The sequence below is a fragment of the Phodopus roborovskii genome, unplaced genomic scaffold (assembly GCF_943737965.1).
Source record: "Phodopus roborovskii unplaced genomic scaffold, PHOROB, whole genome shotgun sequence".
NCBI lineage: Eukaryota > Metazoa > Chordata > Mammalia > Rodentia > Cricetidae > Phodopus > Phodopus roborovskii.
In genome coordinates, this window is record NW_026126517.1 from 30,924,142 (window position 1) to 30,943,430 (window position 19,289).

Here is a 19,289-nt window from a genome sequence, read left to right on the forward strand (position 1 = left end):
CTTATAGATTCTTCTTTTGGTGTTAGCTCCTAGCCAAAACTCAAATAGATACAAACAAAACCACAATCAGACATGTGTTTATTACTTTGAAGCCTCCAAGTGCTTTAATTAATAATAACTTATTTGATTCTCATGCTTCCCATAATCCTCCCAGGAGGAATGGTCACTATTAATTTGTTATGGGTATAAAAGTGAAGTCAGATAAGTCACTGCCCTAAGGAAAGCTAGCAGCACAGACACAAGAAAATTGACCTTCCAGGCACCAGGATTTTTCCTGCTATACTCTAGAAAAGGTAAAAGCACAAGTAACTCTTTGTCAGCTTGAGACTGCTGCTGTCTCCACTTCTCTGTTGTTGGTAGACACTCAGCATAGTGGCACCACTATCACAGAAACGCAGTGTAGTATGATATGAGGAAGTTTCTCAAAAACTTTATTGAGCTCTGTTTGGGAGACTTGGGCAAACCTTCTCCATCCTAACAGAACACTTACATCTCTTTTCAGTTTCTCCCAAGCCCTGAGATGTATTTCCTTGCCCAGAACAGCATCCCACAGATGCCATGCTCTGCAGGCAGGATGGGCCAAGTCCAGCCAGGGGGCAACCAGGTCCTGCCTGCCTGGCTTGGTATAGCTTTGACAGTTGTTTTCTTGGTTATTTGAGAAGAAGAGAAAAGAAAAGAAAGAAAAGGGAGCAGGGAAGGAACTCTCTACATCTGAATTCAGATTTTACGCTCTCCTCATTTTTGGATTCTGGAATTAGAAATATCCTGAATAAAACTGATTCTTCTGTGCCTTTGCATGTACTGTAAGTGATAACCATCAAGGGACATGTTGACGTGCTGGATAGGGAGGGGTTAACAGTTTTTAAGTGTGTGTGTGTGTGTGTGTGTGTGTGTGTGTGTGTGTGTGTGTAAGAGAGCGAGAGAGAGACAGAGAGACAGAGAAAGTAGGTATGCAGGAGTAAAGATTGTATGCAAATATACAGAAGCCAGGGCAGGCTGCCAGATGTCTTCTTCTGGGGTCTTGTGTTACCGCTCTGAGACAGGGATTCCAGCTGAACCAGGAGCTTGCCATTCAACTTGGCCAGTGGGTTTGCAGGATCCATCTGTCTCTGTCCACCAATACTGGGGTTACAAGCATGCATGTAACTTTTTATGTGGGTTCTGGGAATTCAAACTCAAGTCCTCATGCTTGGAGAACAAGGTTCTTACCCATTTAGCCATCTTTTCAGGCCTGAGCTTTTCCAAATTTAATCTTAGTTCCTCTTGTCATTGCTATACTTCCCACATTGTCATGAACTTTTTTTTTTCCCCATGGCTTCCCCTGAAAGAATAACACAGCTCTAGGTATTTAGATAAAACAATAACTGTTGATGTGTGACCTTACTCTGACTTTTTCCCTTATCATATCTCTTATGTATCTGTGAAGTATCCCAGGGATAATGATAGATGGCATCATACTGGTTAGTGTGTTTATAAGCAGCAGCATTCTGGAGGCTGTGCCAGGTCAGTGAGATGGGGGTGTGTGATATATTATTAATGGAGAGTCCACGTTTTAACCATCTCACATTATTCTTTTTCCACAGACATGCCCAGTAGCAGCTGACCTGAGCATGACTCAGCCCAGGCTCTGCAAATCCATTTTGCTGAGGCTCTCCACCAGGCAGGAAGAAGGAAAGCCAGCTTCCTTCCCCAGGGAGGCAGGCGAGAAAGAATTTAGGATGCTGACACAATTGTTTGTGTATCAAAGCAGGGAATTCCCCAAAGGCAAATGGGAAATGGGAAATTACAATAGCATTTGTAGGTATGAACTTACCTTGCAGGTATCTGAGTGAGAAATATTAACATGTTGTCACTTAGGAGCAAGGTGTTTACAATCCAACAGAAGCCCAGGCAGATGGGTAGAATTCTAAGTAGAGGCTGTGGTGATTTGAAAGAAAATGGCCCCCAAAAGGAGTTGCATTATTAGGGTGTGCTGCTTTGTTGGAGTAGGTAGGTGTGGTCTTGTTGGAGGAGGTGTGTCACTGTGGGGGTGGGCTTTGAAGTCTCATATAAACATGTTCAAGCCACCCCCAGTGACTCAGACCACTTCCTGTTGCTTGTGGGTCAAGATGTAAGAACTCTTAGCTCCTTCTCCAGCACCATGTCTGCCTGTGAGCTGCCATGCTTCCTGCCATGATGATAATGAGCCAAACCTCTGAACTGTAATCGAGCCACCATGATTAAATGTTTTCCTTTATAAGAGTTACCATAGTCATGGTGTCTCTTCACAACAATAGAAACCCTAAGACAGAGGATATAATGATTGGCTGTGGTCTTGGAGTTCAAGGTTTTGCTTAGCACTCTTCTATCCTCTCTTCTTCCCTTCCTCCTCTTCCTTCTCCTCTCTGTAACCCTGGCTGGCCTGGAACTTGTGATTCTCTTGCTTCAGTCTCCTCAGTACCAGGATTGTGGGTGTGAGCCACCATGCCTTACTCATTTTCTTCACTCTCTTGATTCCTTTGGCACTGCATTCAAATCTTGTATGTCTGCTTTTCAAGAAAGCAGGGGGTAAGATGTACTGGAGAGATGGATCAAAGGTTAAGAGCACTGGTTGCTCTTTAGAGGACTTGGAATCAATTCCCAGTCACCACATAGTGGTTTACAAGCATCTGATACCCTCTTCTGACATCCTTGGGTACCAAGCATGCATATGGTACACATGCATAAATGCATGCAAACCCACTTTCACATGAAATAAAAATGAATAAATCTAGTAATTAAAGAAAAGGAAAAAAAGAAAAGCAAACAAGAAGGCAACAAAAGCTACCAGATGCTGTCAAGGAGCTAACACCATCCAAGGTCAGGGCTAGCAGGGCCCTGGCACATGGTGCTGGGGATCACTAAACACTCACATAAGAAATGGAATTCATGCTGGAATCTCTTTCCAGGGCTTGATGTCGCATTCTGCTTTTCTGTCTTGTCTTAGAATTAGAACCTTCTCTGATTATGCTCCTAAGAGAGTTGGAGGCCATGCTTTGGCACAGCATGTATTACTATACTTCAGGTTCCTCCATGTGGCTATGGGCTCAGTGAACTAAGAATTTCTGCTTTCCATTTTTTTCTGTCCTCTTCCTCTCTTCTCTGGCACCCTCTATTTCCCTTACTCATGCTCCTCCAACTCTGGTCTGATCTCCACTACCATTCAGTCTGGACCTGACCTCCTATGTTTGCAGATCAGTATAGATTGTGCCCATGGAATTTCCCCATCACATTTTAGGCTCAGTCTTTGCAGAAATTCTCAACTCAGACAAGATCCATACCTCTGATGGATACACGGTATTTATGACAGGATCCCATGATGCACTACTGCTAGAGTAAGAAAGCAAAGAGATGCACTTGTGTCTGCAACATTGAGTTATGAGCAGACAATTCTTATTTATATCTGTCTTTTGGTTTACCTCAGTCATAATATCTCTGTTTCCCTAGACTGCCTTTGTTTTTATCTGTTGCATAAAAGAATTCAACAACATCCTCTCTCTCTCTGCCTCTCTCCATCTGTCTCTGTCTCTGTCTCTCTCTCTCTCTCAAACATTCCCTGATTTGAAAGATGTATTATAAAGCCATCCCTTCCTGATTTTGGAATGGCGGCTATCTAGGCTTCTTTACAAATAGGATGGATTACCAGGCAAAAGTTTTTCACTTGCAGCAACAACAAGAACTGTGAGAAGGCAAATTCAGCCGAAGTCTCATTTCAGAAATGATGCTTCAAAGAGTATTTTTTATTTCTTTCCCTGTAGTGCAAACTGGAAATGTTTTAAAAATCATATATCAAGTAGTGTTTTGGAAAACATGAAGGAACTGTGCTACACAATTTACATTTTTTGTGGTCAACCTTTGCTCAATGGAATAAATATGAGGCAAGCTAAAAATACCCTAGGGAACCACATACACACATAGCATACATCACATGTCTTTGATGCTTTTGAAACCTCCTTTTTTTTTTCTCACCTCGCTCTGTGTTACTGGGTAGAGTGCATCTCCTACAATGAGGTGTGAATAAGAAGGCTAATAATACCTTGAAAGAGCTGGTGACAACTGTTTATCCTAAAACCATACCTCTATGTTTAGATACTACCAAAAGCATCCAGGGAGCTGGGAGCGGAATGTTCTAGCTTGGTAACGTGGACTGTCTCTACCTGAGCAGCCAAGCACCACATGCCATCACGCTGCATTGTTGATGTAGGACAACAGTTAATAGGAAAAGGCATCATGCACATGTAGTTGGTACAGTCTGCCCTGCCTGCGGAACCATACCTGCATCTACAGGTGCAAGTACTGTGTGCTCAAGAGAGACCCTTACCTTGGCTTGTAACTCTCACTTCTGGAAACATTGTTCTTGGTATGCATTAAGCATTCACTGACTCTTCTCTTCCCACTGTCTAACAAAGGGCACAGGTGGAAGGAGAGGCGGTGGAAACCCTACCATCTGGCTCCAGGACTGAAGAAGAGAAAGATGGCAATCCTAGACTAGAGACATCCTACCAAGCAACAATAGGTAGTCAAGAGTTTTTAATACTCAGATGTCTTGCAATAATCAAGGCAGATTTTATAGGAAGTAATGAAGAAAGGGTAAGAAGGCAAGGCATGATGACTGAATTCCAGGTCAGGCAGGGTTACATAGTGAAATTCTGTCAAAAATTAATATTTTTTTTCTTAAAAACGCTTACTCGTTATAGCATGGTCAGACCTCATGCTTAAGGAAATCTCTCAGCCATAGCACACCCTAAATTACACCTGGCTACTCTGCAAAACAGTAATTTATACCAGTTGTTTGTCTCTGATATTCCATCCACTCACATATTTGCATATCTCAAGACCTATTGGGCACAAAGACATTTGAATGAACCCCACTCTTCATTATTGTAGAATGATATGTAATTTATTCATATACCGACAGACAGTACTCAAAATTCATTTAAGTAAGCAAGTGATTACACAAACATCTAGTAATACTAAAATCGATAGTCCCAAAGTATAAAATACCATGGTTATGAAATACCATGGTAAATACTATTCAACAGACTACAATCATAATTCCAAACTAAATCACATTTTAAAGAAGATGATTCTTAGCAGTTTGAGGATGATTTTGTTTTTCTTCTTCCAAGCACCTTCTTCCACTGTTGTGAGTATGCTAATTTCAAGAAATAGTGCATGGTATCATTGCTCAGGTTCCTGTGTTATAATACATTTTCTTGTAAATTTATTTATTTTTTTAAAATATTGCCCCTCAACATAGAAAACAAACCAGTCAGCCCTCAATCCCCTATGCTCAGTTTGGGGTAGTGCTGAGGGCCAACTCTGGGTTTAGCAAGGGACAGGCAGTGAAAAACCCTTCACAGTCTTGGAAAGATATGGCTTCTTTTCTGGGGCTCCAAGCATCATACACATACTTAGACATCCAAGCCTTGAAGTGGTGGAAATAAAACACATTTCTATCCTGATGACTACGGCACAGTTGCAACTGTGGTTAAGTTAGGCTACAGGTCTGCAGGATTTCTCATAAGGATGGCTCCTATTTAAGCTGATTTCTTATAGCCTTGTTACATTTTTTGTGAAGTGCAGTTATATGTGCAGGATGATTTTGGCTTATCATGTGTCTGTCTGTATTATTTTAAAGTCTTATACTTTACCAGAATGAGGTCCAAGCATGAACCTGGCTTGAGAAGCTAGCAGCAGTCCTCATGAAACATTTTAATAAATATGAACACAGAATGAGGCTCAGTTAAATCTCTTACATACAAATTATAGCTAGAGAATTATTACACATTTTTAATATTGAATGATGAGGGGGAGGGAAAAAATCTAAAAAAATAGAAAACTTTCTCCATACCTGGGTGTCAAGGACAGATGCTAACACTGCATAATGCCACAATATGAGCAGTCACTGGAAGGTAGATACTCCAGAAATAGTGGTATTTGGGGGAATCTTGGAATTATGACCAAGAGATGAAAATACTGTACCAAAAGGCATGCATATATATATACACGTATGATCACTATGTGCATTCGGCGTGTGAGCTGTCACCTAAGCAGAGATCGAAGACAACGATGAGGCAGTGTTCTTGGGGTCCATTGGAACAGGCATGGACACTACATGTTGATCAAACCCTCAGATGCAGCGAAATGCGGGCACAGCGCCATGTCTGGGTTCTGCAGCTGCTTTATGATCCTCTTGCGGAATTTCTCCCGCACACGGTTAAATTCCATTATGTCCATGGGGTCCTCCTCAATCCAAAACTTGTGAAACTCATGCATCAGATAGCCTGTTAGGGACAAGACAGTGAGAAGACTGCAAGAGAATGGCCCCTAGCCACATTGCAAACCACCACGGGTGAGTTAGAGCAAGGCCACAGTCTCCGAGGAGTTCACAGGAAGTTCACACCAAGGTTTGGTATAACCAGTGGAGTCGAAGCTACCAAGCTGCCTATGTTGCTTTTTTTCCTTCTGCAGCGAGTGTTAGAGACATTTCCAGTTCCACAAAGCAGGGGAGCAAATAGATTCTATTCTGTCACCTCTTGAACACGAATCACAGTGGGAACATATTCTTATTAAAATTTTTTTATGTTTATGAGTGTTTGCCTGTTACGTATGTGTGTCTGTGCACCACATTCTGAGGTGTCCCTTGGAGGTCAGAAGAGGGCACTGGATCTCCTGGAACTGGAGTTACAGTTGTGAGCTGCTATATGGGTGCTGGAAATCAAAGTCTGGAGCCTCTGGAAGAGGAAGCAGTCAGAGGTCTTAACCACTGACCAGTCTCTCCAGCTCAGCTTTGATTTTTGTTCATTCGCTCATTTGTTCCTCCCTTCCCTCATTCTATCCTTCTTTCCTTTCTTTCTATTGAGGCAAGGTCTCTCTATGTAGCCCTTGCTGGCCTGGAACTTGCTCCGTAGAGCAGGCTGGCTTCAATTCACAGATATATAACTGCCTCTGCCTCCCAGGCACTGAGATTAAAGTGTGTACCACATGCCTTTATGTTCAAATATTTCAAAATATCTTCAAATTCATAAAATTACATTTATTCATGCATGTTTGTTTTTAGGTGTGTGGGTGTAAATGTTTGTAGAGGCCAAGGGGTAACAATAGGGGCCTTCTCTCCATCTTATATATCAAGGTGGAGTGTCTCACTTGAGCTCAGAGCTTGCCATTTCAGCTAGTCTAGCTAGCTAGTCTGTTCTGAGGATCCCTCCTCTATGCCTCCTGAGTACTGGGACTGCAGATGATGGGTTATCATGCCTGCTTGGTATTTAAATGAGTTCTGAGGACCTGAGCACTGGCCCTTGTACTTGCAAGGCAAGTACCTTGCCCAGTGAGCCATCTTCCCATCCCTCCTACACCCAGAACTTACTCTAAAAGGCCAGCAGTGACTCCTTCATCCTTCCCTCCCAACTAAATTATACAATGATCCAGTCTTTCAAAGTTACTCCACTCTATCTTTTTTTCCCTCTCAATATTCACTTTAACTAAAAATTCAAATTACCTTGACACATCAAACAAATGCATTTGACCATCTATTATAAGACAATAAGAACTATAAATCAAGTCTAAGCTACACAGACTCGTGATCAAGATTCATGAAATTGATAATAATACTTATTTCCAAAGCACAATTACATATTCAAATGCTTTTGTGTTTCAAAGATGTTATATATGAACACTCTGGAGTGGACATTGTTTTGGAATGAATGTTAAGTATTTGAAGCAAGAATCTGTTTATTTTTTTTCTTCCCCATTTTGCCCCTTCCTTCAACTCCATTGTTTGTTTTTGTGCACATCTAAAAGAATTGAAATGTGAATGCTTCCTTTAAAAGGCAATATTATATATTTGTATGTAGTAAACCCCAATGCAATTGCATCCCTCCCTATACATTAGGAAAAGAAAATCCTAGTTTAAGGGAAAAGGAAAAAGTGAACACAATTCAAGTTCTTTGTTCTAACTTTAGGGGGTATAAGAAAACACAGACAGAATGCTGGAGAGGACCCTGGTTGGGCTCTCAGCTCTCTTCCTTTCATGTATAAAGAGAATCTAGGAGGAGTGAGCAGGGGGGCACAAGATGAGAACAGAGAACAAGCCTACTCAATTGAACAACTAAGCAAAACCAACAGCCTTTCCTCTGGTAACTAACAATGTATGGAAATAGTTTCAACACAATCTACAAGCAGTTTTAAAGCATTGCATTCATATTTTACTGTAATGCAGTATTGGAGGTGTCCTTCCCCAACATACATTGTTTGATGGTGACACATTCACACAATGCACCCGTCTCATTACTCCTCTCATTGCATGTACAGGCACACTCATATATTTTTAAGAATTCAGTCACTCAAGCCTAGGAGAAAAGGTTGAGGGAACAATTATTTTGCATTTGTTTTGGGTTGTCTATTCTGTTCCATTTCTTCTCTTTTTCTTTCTTTTGACAAGATTTCTTGCAATCCAGTCTTGTCTTGAACTCACTATGCTGCAGAGATCTTTGAACACCTGTCTGATTCTTCTGCCTCCACCTCCCAGTGCATTCCACACCTGGTTTATGTGTTATTAGGGATCAAACTTAGGGCCTTTGTGTGCTAGGAGAGCACTCTACTAGGTGAACCCATCCCCATCGCTGTCCCATTTCTTTCAGAGCAATGGGCAAGACTGCTTCTGATCATTTATGATGGAGGCATTTACTCCCCTTGCCCAGCTGGCCTTGAGGCTACACAAAAGCTGACTACCAGGAAAACTGCAAGTCAGGTCCACCATCACCCCAGGAGCTGTCTTCTCTGTTTCCACTCATCTGGCCCTTGGATTCCCTGAGGGGGGGTTCAAGGCTGATTCCAGGCTTGGGCATCTCTAGGAACAACATTGACAGTTACACAGATGAAGGAATGATTTTTTTTTGTTATGCATTTTTAAAAAAGCCTTAGTATGGAGTCCTGGCTAGTCTTTAATTTATAATCCTGCTTCAGCTCAAGATTCTTAGAAGGTTCCTGGGCAGAAAGCTGTGGGCCTGTACTTCATGGAACAGATATAGTTCTTCTCTGAGACTTGCAGTGTGCTTCATGCCCAGCACTCATCTCCTCTCCAGGTTAAGCCGCTGGCCTCCCCATCATAGCTCATGTGTGGTGAGTGATGGCATCTCTTTGTCCTTCTAGTTGTTTCAATACTTGATGACAGCACTGTTTCTTCTGATCCCTGCCTCTTATTCACTAGAACTCAATCCTCTGTCCATTTCAGAGAGTGGAAAAGCTCCTAAGATATCTCTGGAATAGCCTGGGGTAATTTGTTAGCTATGCAGATCCACCCAGATTCAGCCAGATGAATCTCTAACATTGAAGTTTAAAACCTAAGATCTGGAAGACTCCATCTTTTTACATCCCTCCAGGTCTCATAGGAATGTTTCAACTGATATGGTTACAAAAGAAATGAATGAGAATTCATAGTTTCTTCTTTTCTTAATATATAAAACACAAATACAAGTTCCAAGTGGTCATTGAGCTCAAAGAAACATACTTGAGTTGTTTGGCAAGGAGAGTCAGATTTCTAATATGAGTTACAATCATCCATGATGCATCCATCTCATTAGTTATCTCCTTAGCTTACTTCCCATTGACATTGATAAAGCAGGTAGTATGGAAACCATTTTTTTTTTAAATTTGATTTTTGGCTGTATTTATGTGGTACAATCTGATAATTTGATGCATGGGTATGCTGTGAACTACCAAATCAGATTATGTAGCATCTTTGTTTCCTTTTAATGAACAATTTATCTTTCTGTACTATACATAAAGATGCCCACTTTTCTACAATATGCAGACACCCTGGCATCTCACTCTTAAGGGGATGTAACATTACAGAGTTCTAGGTTATCTCAGACACAGTTGTTTCCCTCATTTTTCTATTGTACAGACAACTATAGATTACCATCTTGGAGGATGATGGTCCCTCATAATCTGACACCATTTTCATAATACTTCCTTGATACGTACAAATGTAAATTGCAAATCCTACACCTTGGGACCCTCCCTATCTTATTGGGAAAATGACTAGAGACCACATAGCATGATTCAATGAAAATACAGAAATAGTAACCTGGCTTCCAAAGTAGATATTATAATCATAAAGCTCCACTCATTTATGTATTATAGCACAGCATTCAAATATTCATTTGGCCAGTTACCTGCTCAACGCATCTACCAATTATATGTGTAACAGATACACTGTTAGGCACTGAGGATGGAGAAAAAGGCAGAGTTCTCACATTTCCTAATTCTCTGTCTCTTGGAAAGGTGGGTATTCAATTTCACAATGACTTGTTAGCCGAGGAAGCTAACAAAGTAGTGTGGCAAGGGGAGGGAGAAAATGGAGTCAATCTATTGCCTCTAGTCTTCAATTTCATTCATTTCCAAGCACTGTAGCCAAGCAGATTATATTTCTCCACCTTACAGATGTGGACACTGGGTTCAGCCAGGGGGCTTGAACAGTGCACATTCACACAGTTTGGAAGCCAGGGCTGACACAGGCACCTTCCAATTGTTGCTGCAAGTTGCTGCCTCTGGTGCTTATTTCTGTGTTAAAATTTCTCTGTCTTGAAGGTCAAAGAACAGATAATCTGCCCCCTTTTCTACACTTGTCTTTTTCTCTGCTCACTACACCTAACCTTACCCCATTACTGTTGTGTTGTGTGTTCAGTGGAGCTTTAGATTGGATGGCATTTTTGCAACACGGTGCCTTGGCAGTGCAGCCTTCACTGACTAAGACTGTAAAGTCAGGAAGATAGAGCCATTACATTCTTATTTCCTTTTCTCTAAATGAAATACTTGTTTTGAATACTAATTTGGCTTGCCATCTGAAGCCTGCTGCATATTTATTGCTGCTCAAATATGATTTGGTTTTGCTTCACTGCATCCTGTTAGTAGAGAGCAGAGGCATATGCAAGGACACAGATAATTGCAAGAATATTACAGAGGAGACTGCAGAAGTGACCATGCCCAGTGGAGGAACAATGAATCTGGGGTACAATTTACCTCTTCTAAAGACACCCAGTCTCTCTGACCATAACCTAATCCATTGGTGATTGTTGCTCTTTCTGAAACCCAAGGAATGTCTTGGAAAATAAGATATCCTGCTTCATGCTTACTTATCTGGACTAGGACTCTTCTGAAAAACCTATCAACTGGATAAAACTAAAAAAAAATCCTTCAATATTGCATTATCTTATCTGTCATCCACCCACCCACCCACCCACCCATCCATCCATCCACCCATCCAATACAGAGTTACTAAACACTCTACTAGGCTGAGCATATAGCAATGAACGAAACATCTCCTCCTACTCTTACATGCCAATTCTTGCTTTTAACTTTGATTCTTTCCTAGGAGATGTCATTTGCTGCATGTTTCTGATTTTTAATTCCAAGCAGATGAATTAAAAGTCTGTAGGCAGAGCCCTTCTAACCCTTCAGAGCCCCAAGGCTTCTCATAGGAATGTCCAATTTGTGGCTCCAAATGGATTTCCCCAAAGGAATTTACCTTCAATTTGCCTCAAATTAAACTCAGTCTATTTTACCTTACAAGAGCTTTCCTGATTTTCTCCAAGAAAGATGGAACCTATAGAACAGGGCAATGTATGAAAGGCTAACAAAAACATAGGGCAAGAGAATTTATTTGTTATTAGTTATGCTTGTGCTCTCTAACAAGGCTCCAAGATCTTTAGGGTCCATTCCAAATTCTCTTCGTAAGTTTCTTGTATCATATCCAATCAATCATACCCTCTGTGTTATACTGTTGGGATCTGCTGTACACTCCTGTCTTGTGGCCTGTGTCCTTTCCACTTTGCTGGCTGGGTCACTCAGCCCCCACTCCTCCACCTTCTGCCACCCAGCCTTGGGTTCTCTCTGGAAATGGCATTTGCTTCAGGGAGCTCTCTCTCTGCTTCAGACTCAGTGGGTGATGACGGCCATATGCTTTTGCAGCATTTTAAAACAGTATGTTTACTTCTGAGTATGTTGTACTTATGTGTTCCGATGCCAGTCTTCCTCAGTATAGACCCCGATCTTCAGTAAAACCCCAGAAATATGTTTTGGGGATAGAGTTGTTACAGGAGTGACTATAGTCACCCATTGGTCAAAACGGGAGCTATAGATGTCAGATTTTTCCACTAACACACTATAAACACTTCTTTAAATGTCCTCCTCATTTTTGCCAGTTATACTTGCATCGTTTGGAGTCAGATAGTTTCACATATTTTGATGGAAAACGAAGAACCATGAATGTGGTAGCCTCTCCTATCCTAATCCATGCTCTATACTCACTCCGGCTAAGCCTTCTGACTGCCAAACTCTACAGCCCCACCACACACTCTGCATTCCTTTTCTGGATTGTTTTTTAAACCTCTATTTGCAGAAGATACAGGTTTAGCCCCTGTTTGCAGACCCAGCCATACTCGATTCCTTACTGTTTTTAACCTGGACCAGCTGCCTACTTTGTTCATTTACTTAGTTTTCCATTTAATTTAACCACAGACCACTGTCCTTAAAGGGGCCAAATGCACTCTTGATGTGTTCAAATTTGGTAGACATTTGCTCAGTTCCAGAGCTTGGTCAAGATCCAGATCTGTTCAGCCTATTGTTTGGGGTCCACCTTGGGAGGGCCCCTTTCCTTCACCTGAGGATTCCCTTCACTCTCTTCCTGGAAAGACTTCCTGTTGCCTGGGTTTATTTACCCTTCCTGGAATTACTCTCTTATTTTGTAGAAACATCATATTTTTCAGGAGTTTCCTTATCAAGTTATGGGGAAGTAAAATTTAAGACTATATATATATATATATATATATATATATATGTATATATATATATATATATATATATATGAAAAAGTCTGTCCTACTTTGATACTCAATACTCAATTGATAAGTTAGACTGGGAATAATATAATTTGAGCTTTTACATCATATTTCCTTTATGCCATCCAAAGTTTTGTTGTCATTATCCATTTTTTTTAATAAAAGGCTGTTTCTGAGAAACCTAGTGTAGTCTTGATTCCAAAGCTTTTGAGTAACAAAGTTTTGGAAATTTTCAGAATCGTCTCTTCATATTGTCATAGTATCTCACAGTGATGTAGACCTTGGTTTGGTAGATTTTTATCTGTTATGTGAGTGCTTGGAATTTAAAATATGAAAATATGTTCTTTAGGCCTAAAATTTTATCACATTATTTATTTACTTATTTATTAGCCCCCCCCACACACACACAGAGAAAGCATGTGTGAAGAGGTCAGAGGACAACTTGTAGGAGTCGGTCCTCACTTCCATCACATCATGTAGGTCTTAGGGATCAAATTCAAATTCACATCTTCAAGCTTAGCAGTCAGTGTCACCACAGAGTCATCTTGGTGGCCTGATTTTTTTCCCCCTTGATTTATAGATTTGTTTCCTTTCCCTGAATTTCTCCTTTTTGTGACAAGCTCCCTCCCCATTCAGGTAGGAGACTTCCCTCAATGGCCTTTTCACGTTTCAAGCTTTATTTTTTATTTTTCATAAATACCTTTTTGATTTGCTTTCTAGGCAAGACTTTCAACCTTACTTTCTAATCTTCTAGTGAATTTCATTTCTGTCAAACCTGGCGGTCAGCTCAGGCTGTCTTTAGATTAGTATTCTTCAGTGTTAAACTGTGCTAGATCAGAAAGAGACAGACAAAATCATATCTGAGGTTGACACATTGCATATCACATAGGAGATGAGAAAAAGAAAAATCCATGAAGCCCAGAAATATAAGTGTAAGTGTTTAAATGATAAAATAATCAGACAGTGAAGTTAAACCCAAAGAAACTCTTTCCAAGGGCCCAACATAGCTCCATCACAGTGATTTCTTAGTGTTGACCCTTGTCTGCTCTATAGAAACCCATACTGATCATTAAACAGCAGGGCACTTACAGAATGTTTGTTGGAAGTGAGACAGCGTTGGTGCTTCCGGGGCGATGTTGTAGAAATGAGTTTTCAGAGCACCACTCACAAGCAGATTATATGCCAGATCAGTGATGTTGATGCCCACAATTGCAAAGGAGTACCTGCAGGTAGGACCCACAAAAACCAATAGCGTTGCATTATGGGATATAAGCACTTCAAAAACCTGAGCCCTAAATTCCTATTAAACCACCAGGGTGGCAAGCCAGCTATCCACCTCTACCCTATCAATGTCTTGTCCTCTAACTCTGCCACAAGGTTTTGATAACACATGCTGAGAGACCTGAGAGACTTCAGACTTGGTAACTCCATTTCCAAACATACTGTAGGTCAGTGTCTGAAGTGGACCAGTTTTTTATAGATGAGAATATTTGCTACAGCATTATTTTTCATGTCAAGTAGAAACCATTCAAATATGCTATAAAGATTCCTATAGAAATTAATTATGGTAATTTTTGTGTTAACTAAATTATGGTACATTTATAGCTAACTGAAATTGCATTCTTAGAGACTTTAAAGCAAGACACATGTGTAGAACAAACCTAGATTTAGCATAGATGGAGATGTGTGCATGGAGAACAGCTAGAATGAAAAGCTATGAGTCCTTACTGTGGGTGTGCAAAGTTGATAGGATGGGCTGATGGACTGACTTCTGGGATACATTCTTGCATTTTCTACATTTGAATTTTATGTGAGAAAGGCTTAAGGTATTACCACAAAGTATTTTATGTCCCTCTTCTACGGAAAAGAGAACAGAATTCTTAAATTCTCCCTATTCTTGTAAACCCAGCATAGTAATATTTCTGAATGGAATAGGCAATTAAGAACATATTAATTTGTTTATTTGTGTGTGTGCATGTGCCTCAGCATGTGTGTGTAGAGGTCAAGAGACAATTGGAGCATTCTTTCCTTCTACATATAGGTTCTGAGGATTAAACTCAGGTCATTGGGCTTGGTGGCAAGTTCCTTTACCTGCTAGATACCTGTCAAGTATCTAATGTAAAAATTCAAAACAATTTTTAAATTTTATTTCCTTATTTTATGAGTATTGGTGTTTTATCTGCATGTATATCTTTGTACTATGTGAGTTCCTGGTACCCATTGAGACAAGAAAGGGGTGTTGAATCTCCTGGAACTCTGGAGTTACAGATGGTTGTGAGCTATGTGGGTTCTGGGAATCAAACACAGTTTTGCCATCCCTGAGTCATGGCTGAGAGTCCTCATGTATGACCCCACACTTACCCGATTGCTTTATCCATCCTTTTCTTTTCCCATTCTGCTTTGCTGAATTTGCTGACAGAAAGAATGAATAAATAAATAAATGAATATCTAACATTTAACTTGTTCCTGCTCTCTTTGTATGCTTATATTAAATCATTAACTACATGTAGAGATACATTTAACTCTATTATCACACTAGTCAGTATGGATATATTACTGCCAAAGGAAGGAGCATAAGCATGATGGCACACACCTGGAATTCCATCATCCCCACTTGTATTGTTGCTACTATATATATATATATATAGTAGCAACAATATATATATAAATTTATATATATATATAAATCAGCTTGGATATATCCAAGCTGATTAGTGTTAGATAGTAACAGTGTTAATTAACATAAGCCAATGCAGGAAGATTTTGAGTTTTAGGTCAGCCTGGGCTACACAGTAAGACCTTGTCTCAAAAACAAACAAACTTTTGCATTGGAGCTACATCCAAGTTTAAATCCATCTAAGCAGGAAAAAGGAGAATTTTCTAGAACAGATGGCAAATGACACACTACAAACACTCATGTACTACCACAGCACACAATCACAGAAACATGGTACACATTGAATACACAAATGTGCTTTGTACTCTGTGAATGACTGGCTATGATGCCAAGTACCTACTGGAATTCATGGTAAAATATTCCATCTATTTTTATAATTTCCTAACAACAAAGTAAACTAAAGAGGCACCAAGAGAGTTTTGCCTCTACAAGATTCATCTTCAAAATGAATTGAATTGCATGTGGAATTTAAAGATTTTGTTCATTTTATCTTCAACAAAGCTTTGAAAAGTCCACAGTATGTCTATATTTGTTGACTTCTTGTGTCTATATTTGTTAAATGAAATCTTTGTGTTTGAAATTTAATAAAAGGCCCAGTAGCTTCCACTCATTTAATAACTTTTAAGATGGCCCCCAAGTAAACAAGCAAGAGTGAAGAAGCACCTTTCTCCTCTTAAAGTTGCATCTACTTTTGTCCCTCAAGTTTCTTCAGGACCCTATGAATGGTCACAAGGCAACAATGCATCATGCTTGCTGAAGGACAGCTGGGAACATGTCCTTAGTACATATGCTCATGTCTCACTGTTGAATTTTTGAAATGTGTAGTGTCTGATAGAAGCTATGATGATACCATAACTGGTCAAAATATACCTCTTTCAGACAATCATGTAAGAAATAGATTAGCATTTTCAAGACATTTTGATTCATACTTGGCGACCTTCAACATCACTTTGAAGCAATGAATACACAAGCTTCTTTCTCTTTGACTAGATTGTAGCTTGGGGGATAAACTAGGTTCCTCACAGCACACATATGAAGGCCACTCTCCTTAAGAGTTGTCCTCAATCTCTCAATCTCTCTCTCTGAGAACCAATAAAGGAGCCACAACTGCAGAACCTCTCTCTACCCTCTCTTTGTTTGAGGATGACTCACTGACAAAATTAATCTCCCTTCAATGGTCATTCAAAAACTATTTTAAGCTTATTGTTACTTCCCCAGGATCACAGAGAATCCATGAATCCCGGTTCTGATGTAGGAAACACTACTTGGAAACACAGACTCTCAGTCATCTTTGATTAGAGGAAGTTCAGAGGCTCCATAATGTAGAGCCATGCAATCCAGAAGATACATTTAAAAGCCAAAGTAGCTTGAGGTTGAACCTGCAATCTATCAAGAAACAGCTAGATGATTTTAATGTTTTTCTTGAAATAAATAAAAGTCAAGAAGATAAATTTTTAATCTCATAAAAGACTACAAATGTAAGTTTGGGAAAGTAATGTAATTTAATGAACCTTAGCCAAATGGAGCTAGGAAGAGGATAGTAGTAACATCAGTGAAGTAAACCCAAGCCAACCGGTTCCTGAATTTTAAGACTGATGTAATAAAACTTTAGGTTTACTTAGCCAGTAACAACTAAGTGCTATTAGGTGGAGGACAAAACAGAAAAAAAATCTAATGGGGCCAGGACCGTAAAACAGAAGGAATTCTCAGAAAAGCCACTAACTCACACATTAACTACTATTTATAATGATCAAATTAGAAATACATTGATCAAGGACAGAAGTGGTGGGACATGCTTTTAATCCCAGCTCTAGGGAGCAGAGGCAGGTGGATCTCTGTGAGTTTGAGGCCAGCCTGGTCTACAGAGTGAGCTCCAGGCTATCCATGGCTAAGTACTGAGACTGTGTTTCCAAAAAAAAAAAAAAATTACTAATCGAAGACCAAATTTTCACTATGCAAGAAAATTCCCAAATAAAATGTCCTGGAGGGGATTTGGTCATGTGTGTGAGATGGTCACCTCTTTAGAGGAAGGGATTAAATGTCCCTAAAACTGGGTGTATTTCTGGCTACTTGACCCTTTCATTAGCTTAGAATAATTTTTCTTTTCGTTACTAAAAATGTATCCCACAAGTAACCATCCTTAGCAGATTAAAAGCTGGTGAATGTTTGCCTTTGAAAGTGTTTTATACAAATCTACTCATTCTAAAACAGAATAAAAACAACAAAACACAAAAGCAAAGAAAAATACCTTATTTCTTCTTTAGTGACATCCCTTCATGTGTTTAGTCAAAGGAAAGAAATCAAGTAAATGCAAGTACAGCATTGAACTTTAAAACAAAAAGTCTTGGAAAGTCCAGCTTTCTCTGTGGGGCTTTGACTTCCGCTCTCCCTTATGCCACAACACATCCCCTTGTCTTTGAATTCTTTTCTCCATATCCGTTCCTCCATGCTCACCTTTCAATTTTCCTAGACACTCTTGACATACATCTTGCTTGAAGGACTCCAGTCTACCTTCTACGTCCTGAAATGAGTATCTGAAGTGCTAACCTTCCTGTTTAGCATCTGTCAAAAGGTCTAGTGAGCACACTTTCCACTCGACCCCCAGTGAGCAGGCTCTCCTGACAACATTTCTCTACAGGTCCATGTGGGAAACGATATTTACTGATGCAAAAACCACTAACCCATTTTTTATTTGAAACAATTACCTGCATTTTGGATGAAGAGAGTCGGAGAGGACCTGCTGAGCCACTGTGGCATCCCGTTCTGCGAAATATCTACAGGCAGAGGGAAAGAACACCATGATTGTATTGTCTGCAAGACAGCCACCCTCATTTGGTGGGAGGCCACCGGGCATCCAGAGGTAGACACTGGCATGAAGTCACCACTCTTCCAGAGCCAGCAGACTTGAAAACTTAATTGTAAACTTCGTTACTGCTCAGAGAGTCAAGTATATAGTCAAGCATTGGGGGTGGGTGTCTCAGAGATTGAAGACCCCTAGAACCAGAAGTCTGAGAGAAGCAACATGGCAAAAGAGAGAGGGAACTCCCTCCCCTCCCCTCCTCCCCTTCCTGTCTTCCTGTTTGTTCCCTCCGAGACAGTACTCTGCAGCTCAGGTTAGCATTGACCCGGTTATACAGTCAAGGATGAGTCCTGATCCTCTTGCTTCTATCTCCCGAGAGTTAGGATTACAGGTATGAACCACAATGCCCAGATCAAATGCATCTTTCTTAGAAAGTAATCATGCTGTATTTGAATTCATGATGATTAGAAAACATCTCATAGAACTTAGGGATGTTAACAAAATGAAATTTCTGCCTTGGGGGGATCTGTCAATGAACATAATAAACATAAAAACTACACAACCTCAAAAGTACTTTATAAAGAACATTTTGCGGGGCAATGATAAAATTGTATTATAAAACCAAAATTACTAATGTATAGCTATATATTTTATTACATAAATCTAAGGGGGGTACAGAAAAATTCAAAACAGCTCCTTTAGATTTGTTTGTTTATTTTGTGTGTCTGTGCACATGTGGGTGTGAACATGTGGATATGAGTATGTGGCTGTGAACATGTGGCTGTGAATATGTGGATATGCACACGTGTATGCACATGTGGATGTGGACATGTGGGTGTGAACATGTGGAAGTCAGAGGACAACTTAGCGGAGTCAGTTCTCACTTTTCACTATATAGGTTCCTGGGCTCAAACCCAGGTTCATTAACTTTTTTTGTCTAAAAATAATGTTG

The 19,289-nt window shown here is 40.1% G+C and overlaps 1 protein-coding gene across 1 annotated transcript in view; it reads right to left on the reverse strand.

Moving 5' to 3' along the window:
* Positions 1-5,250: 5,250 nt before the first annotated feature.
* Positions 5,251-19,289, reverse strand: part of Elmod1 (ELMO domain containing 1) — a 35,551-nt gene continuing 21,512 nt past the window's right edge. Inside the window, exons 7-10 of the mRNA XM_051197483.1 lie at positions 18,243-18,311; positions 15,222-15,272; positions 13,950-14,083; positions 5,251-6,305 (exon numbers count right to left, since the gene is read on the reverse strand). Of these exons, the coding sequence (XP_051053440.1) occupies positions 6,133-6,305; positions 13,950-14,083; positions 15,222-15,272; positions 18,243-18,311 (427 nt within the window). The 3' untranslated portion in view covers positions 5,251-6,132. The remainder of the gene's footprint in view (positions 6,306-13,949; positions 14,084-15,221; positions 15,273-18,242; positions 18,312-19,289) is intronic.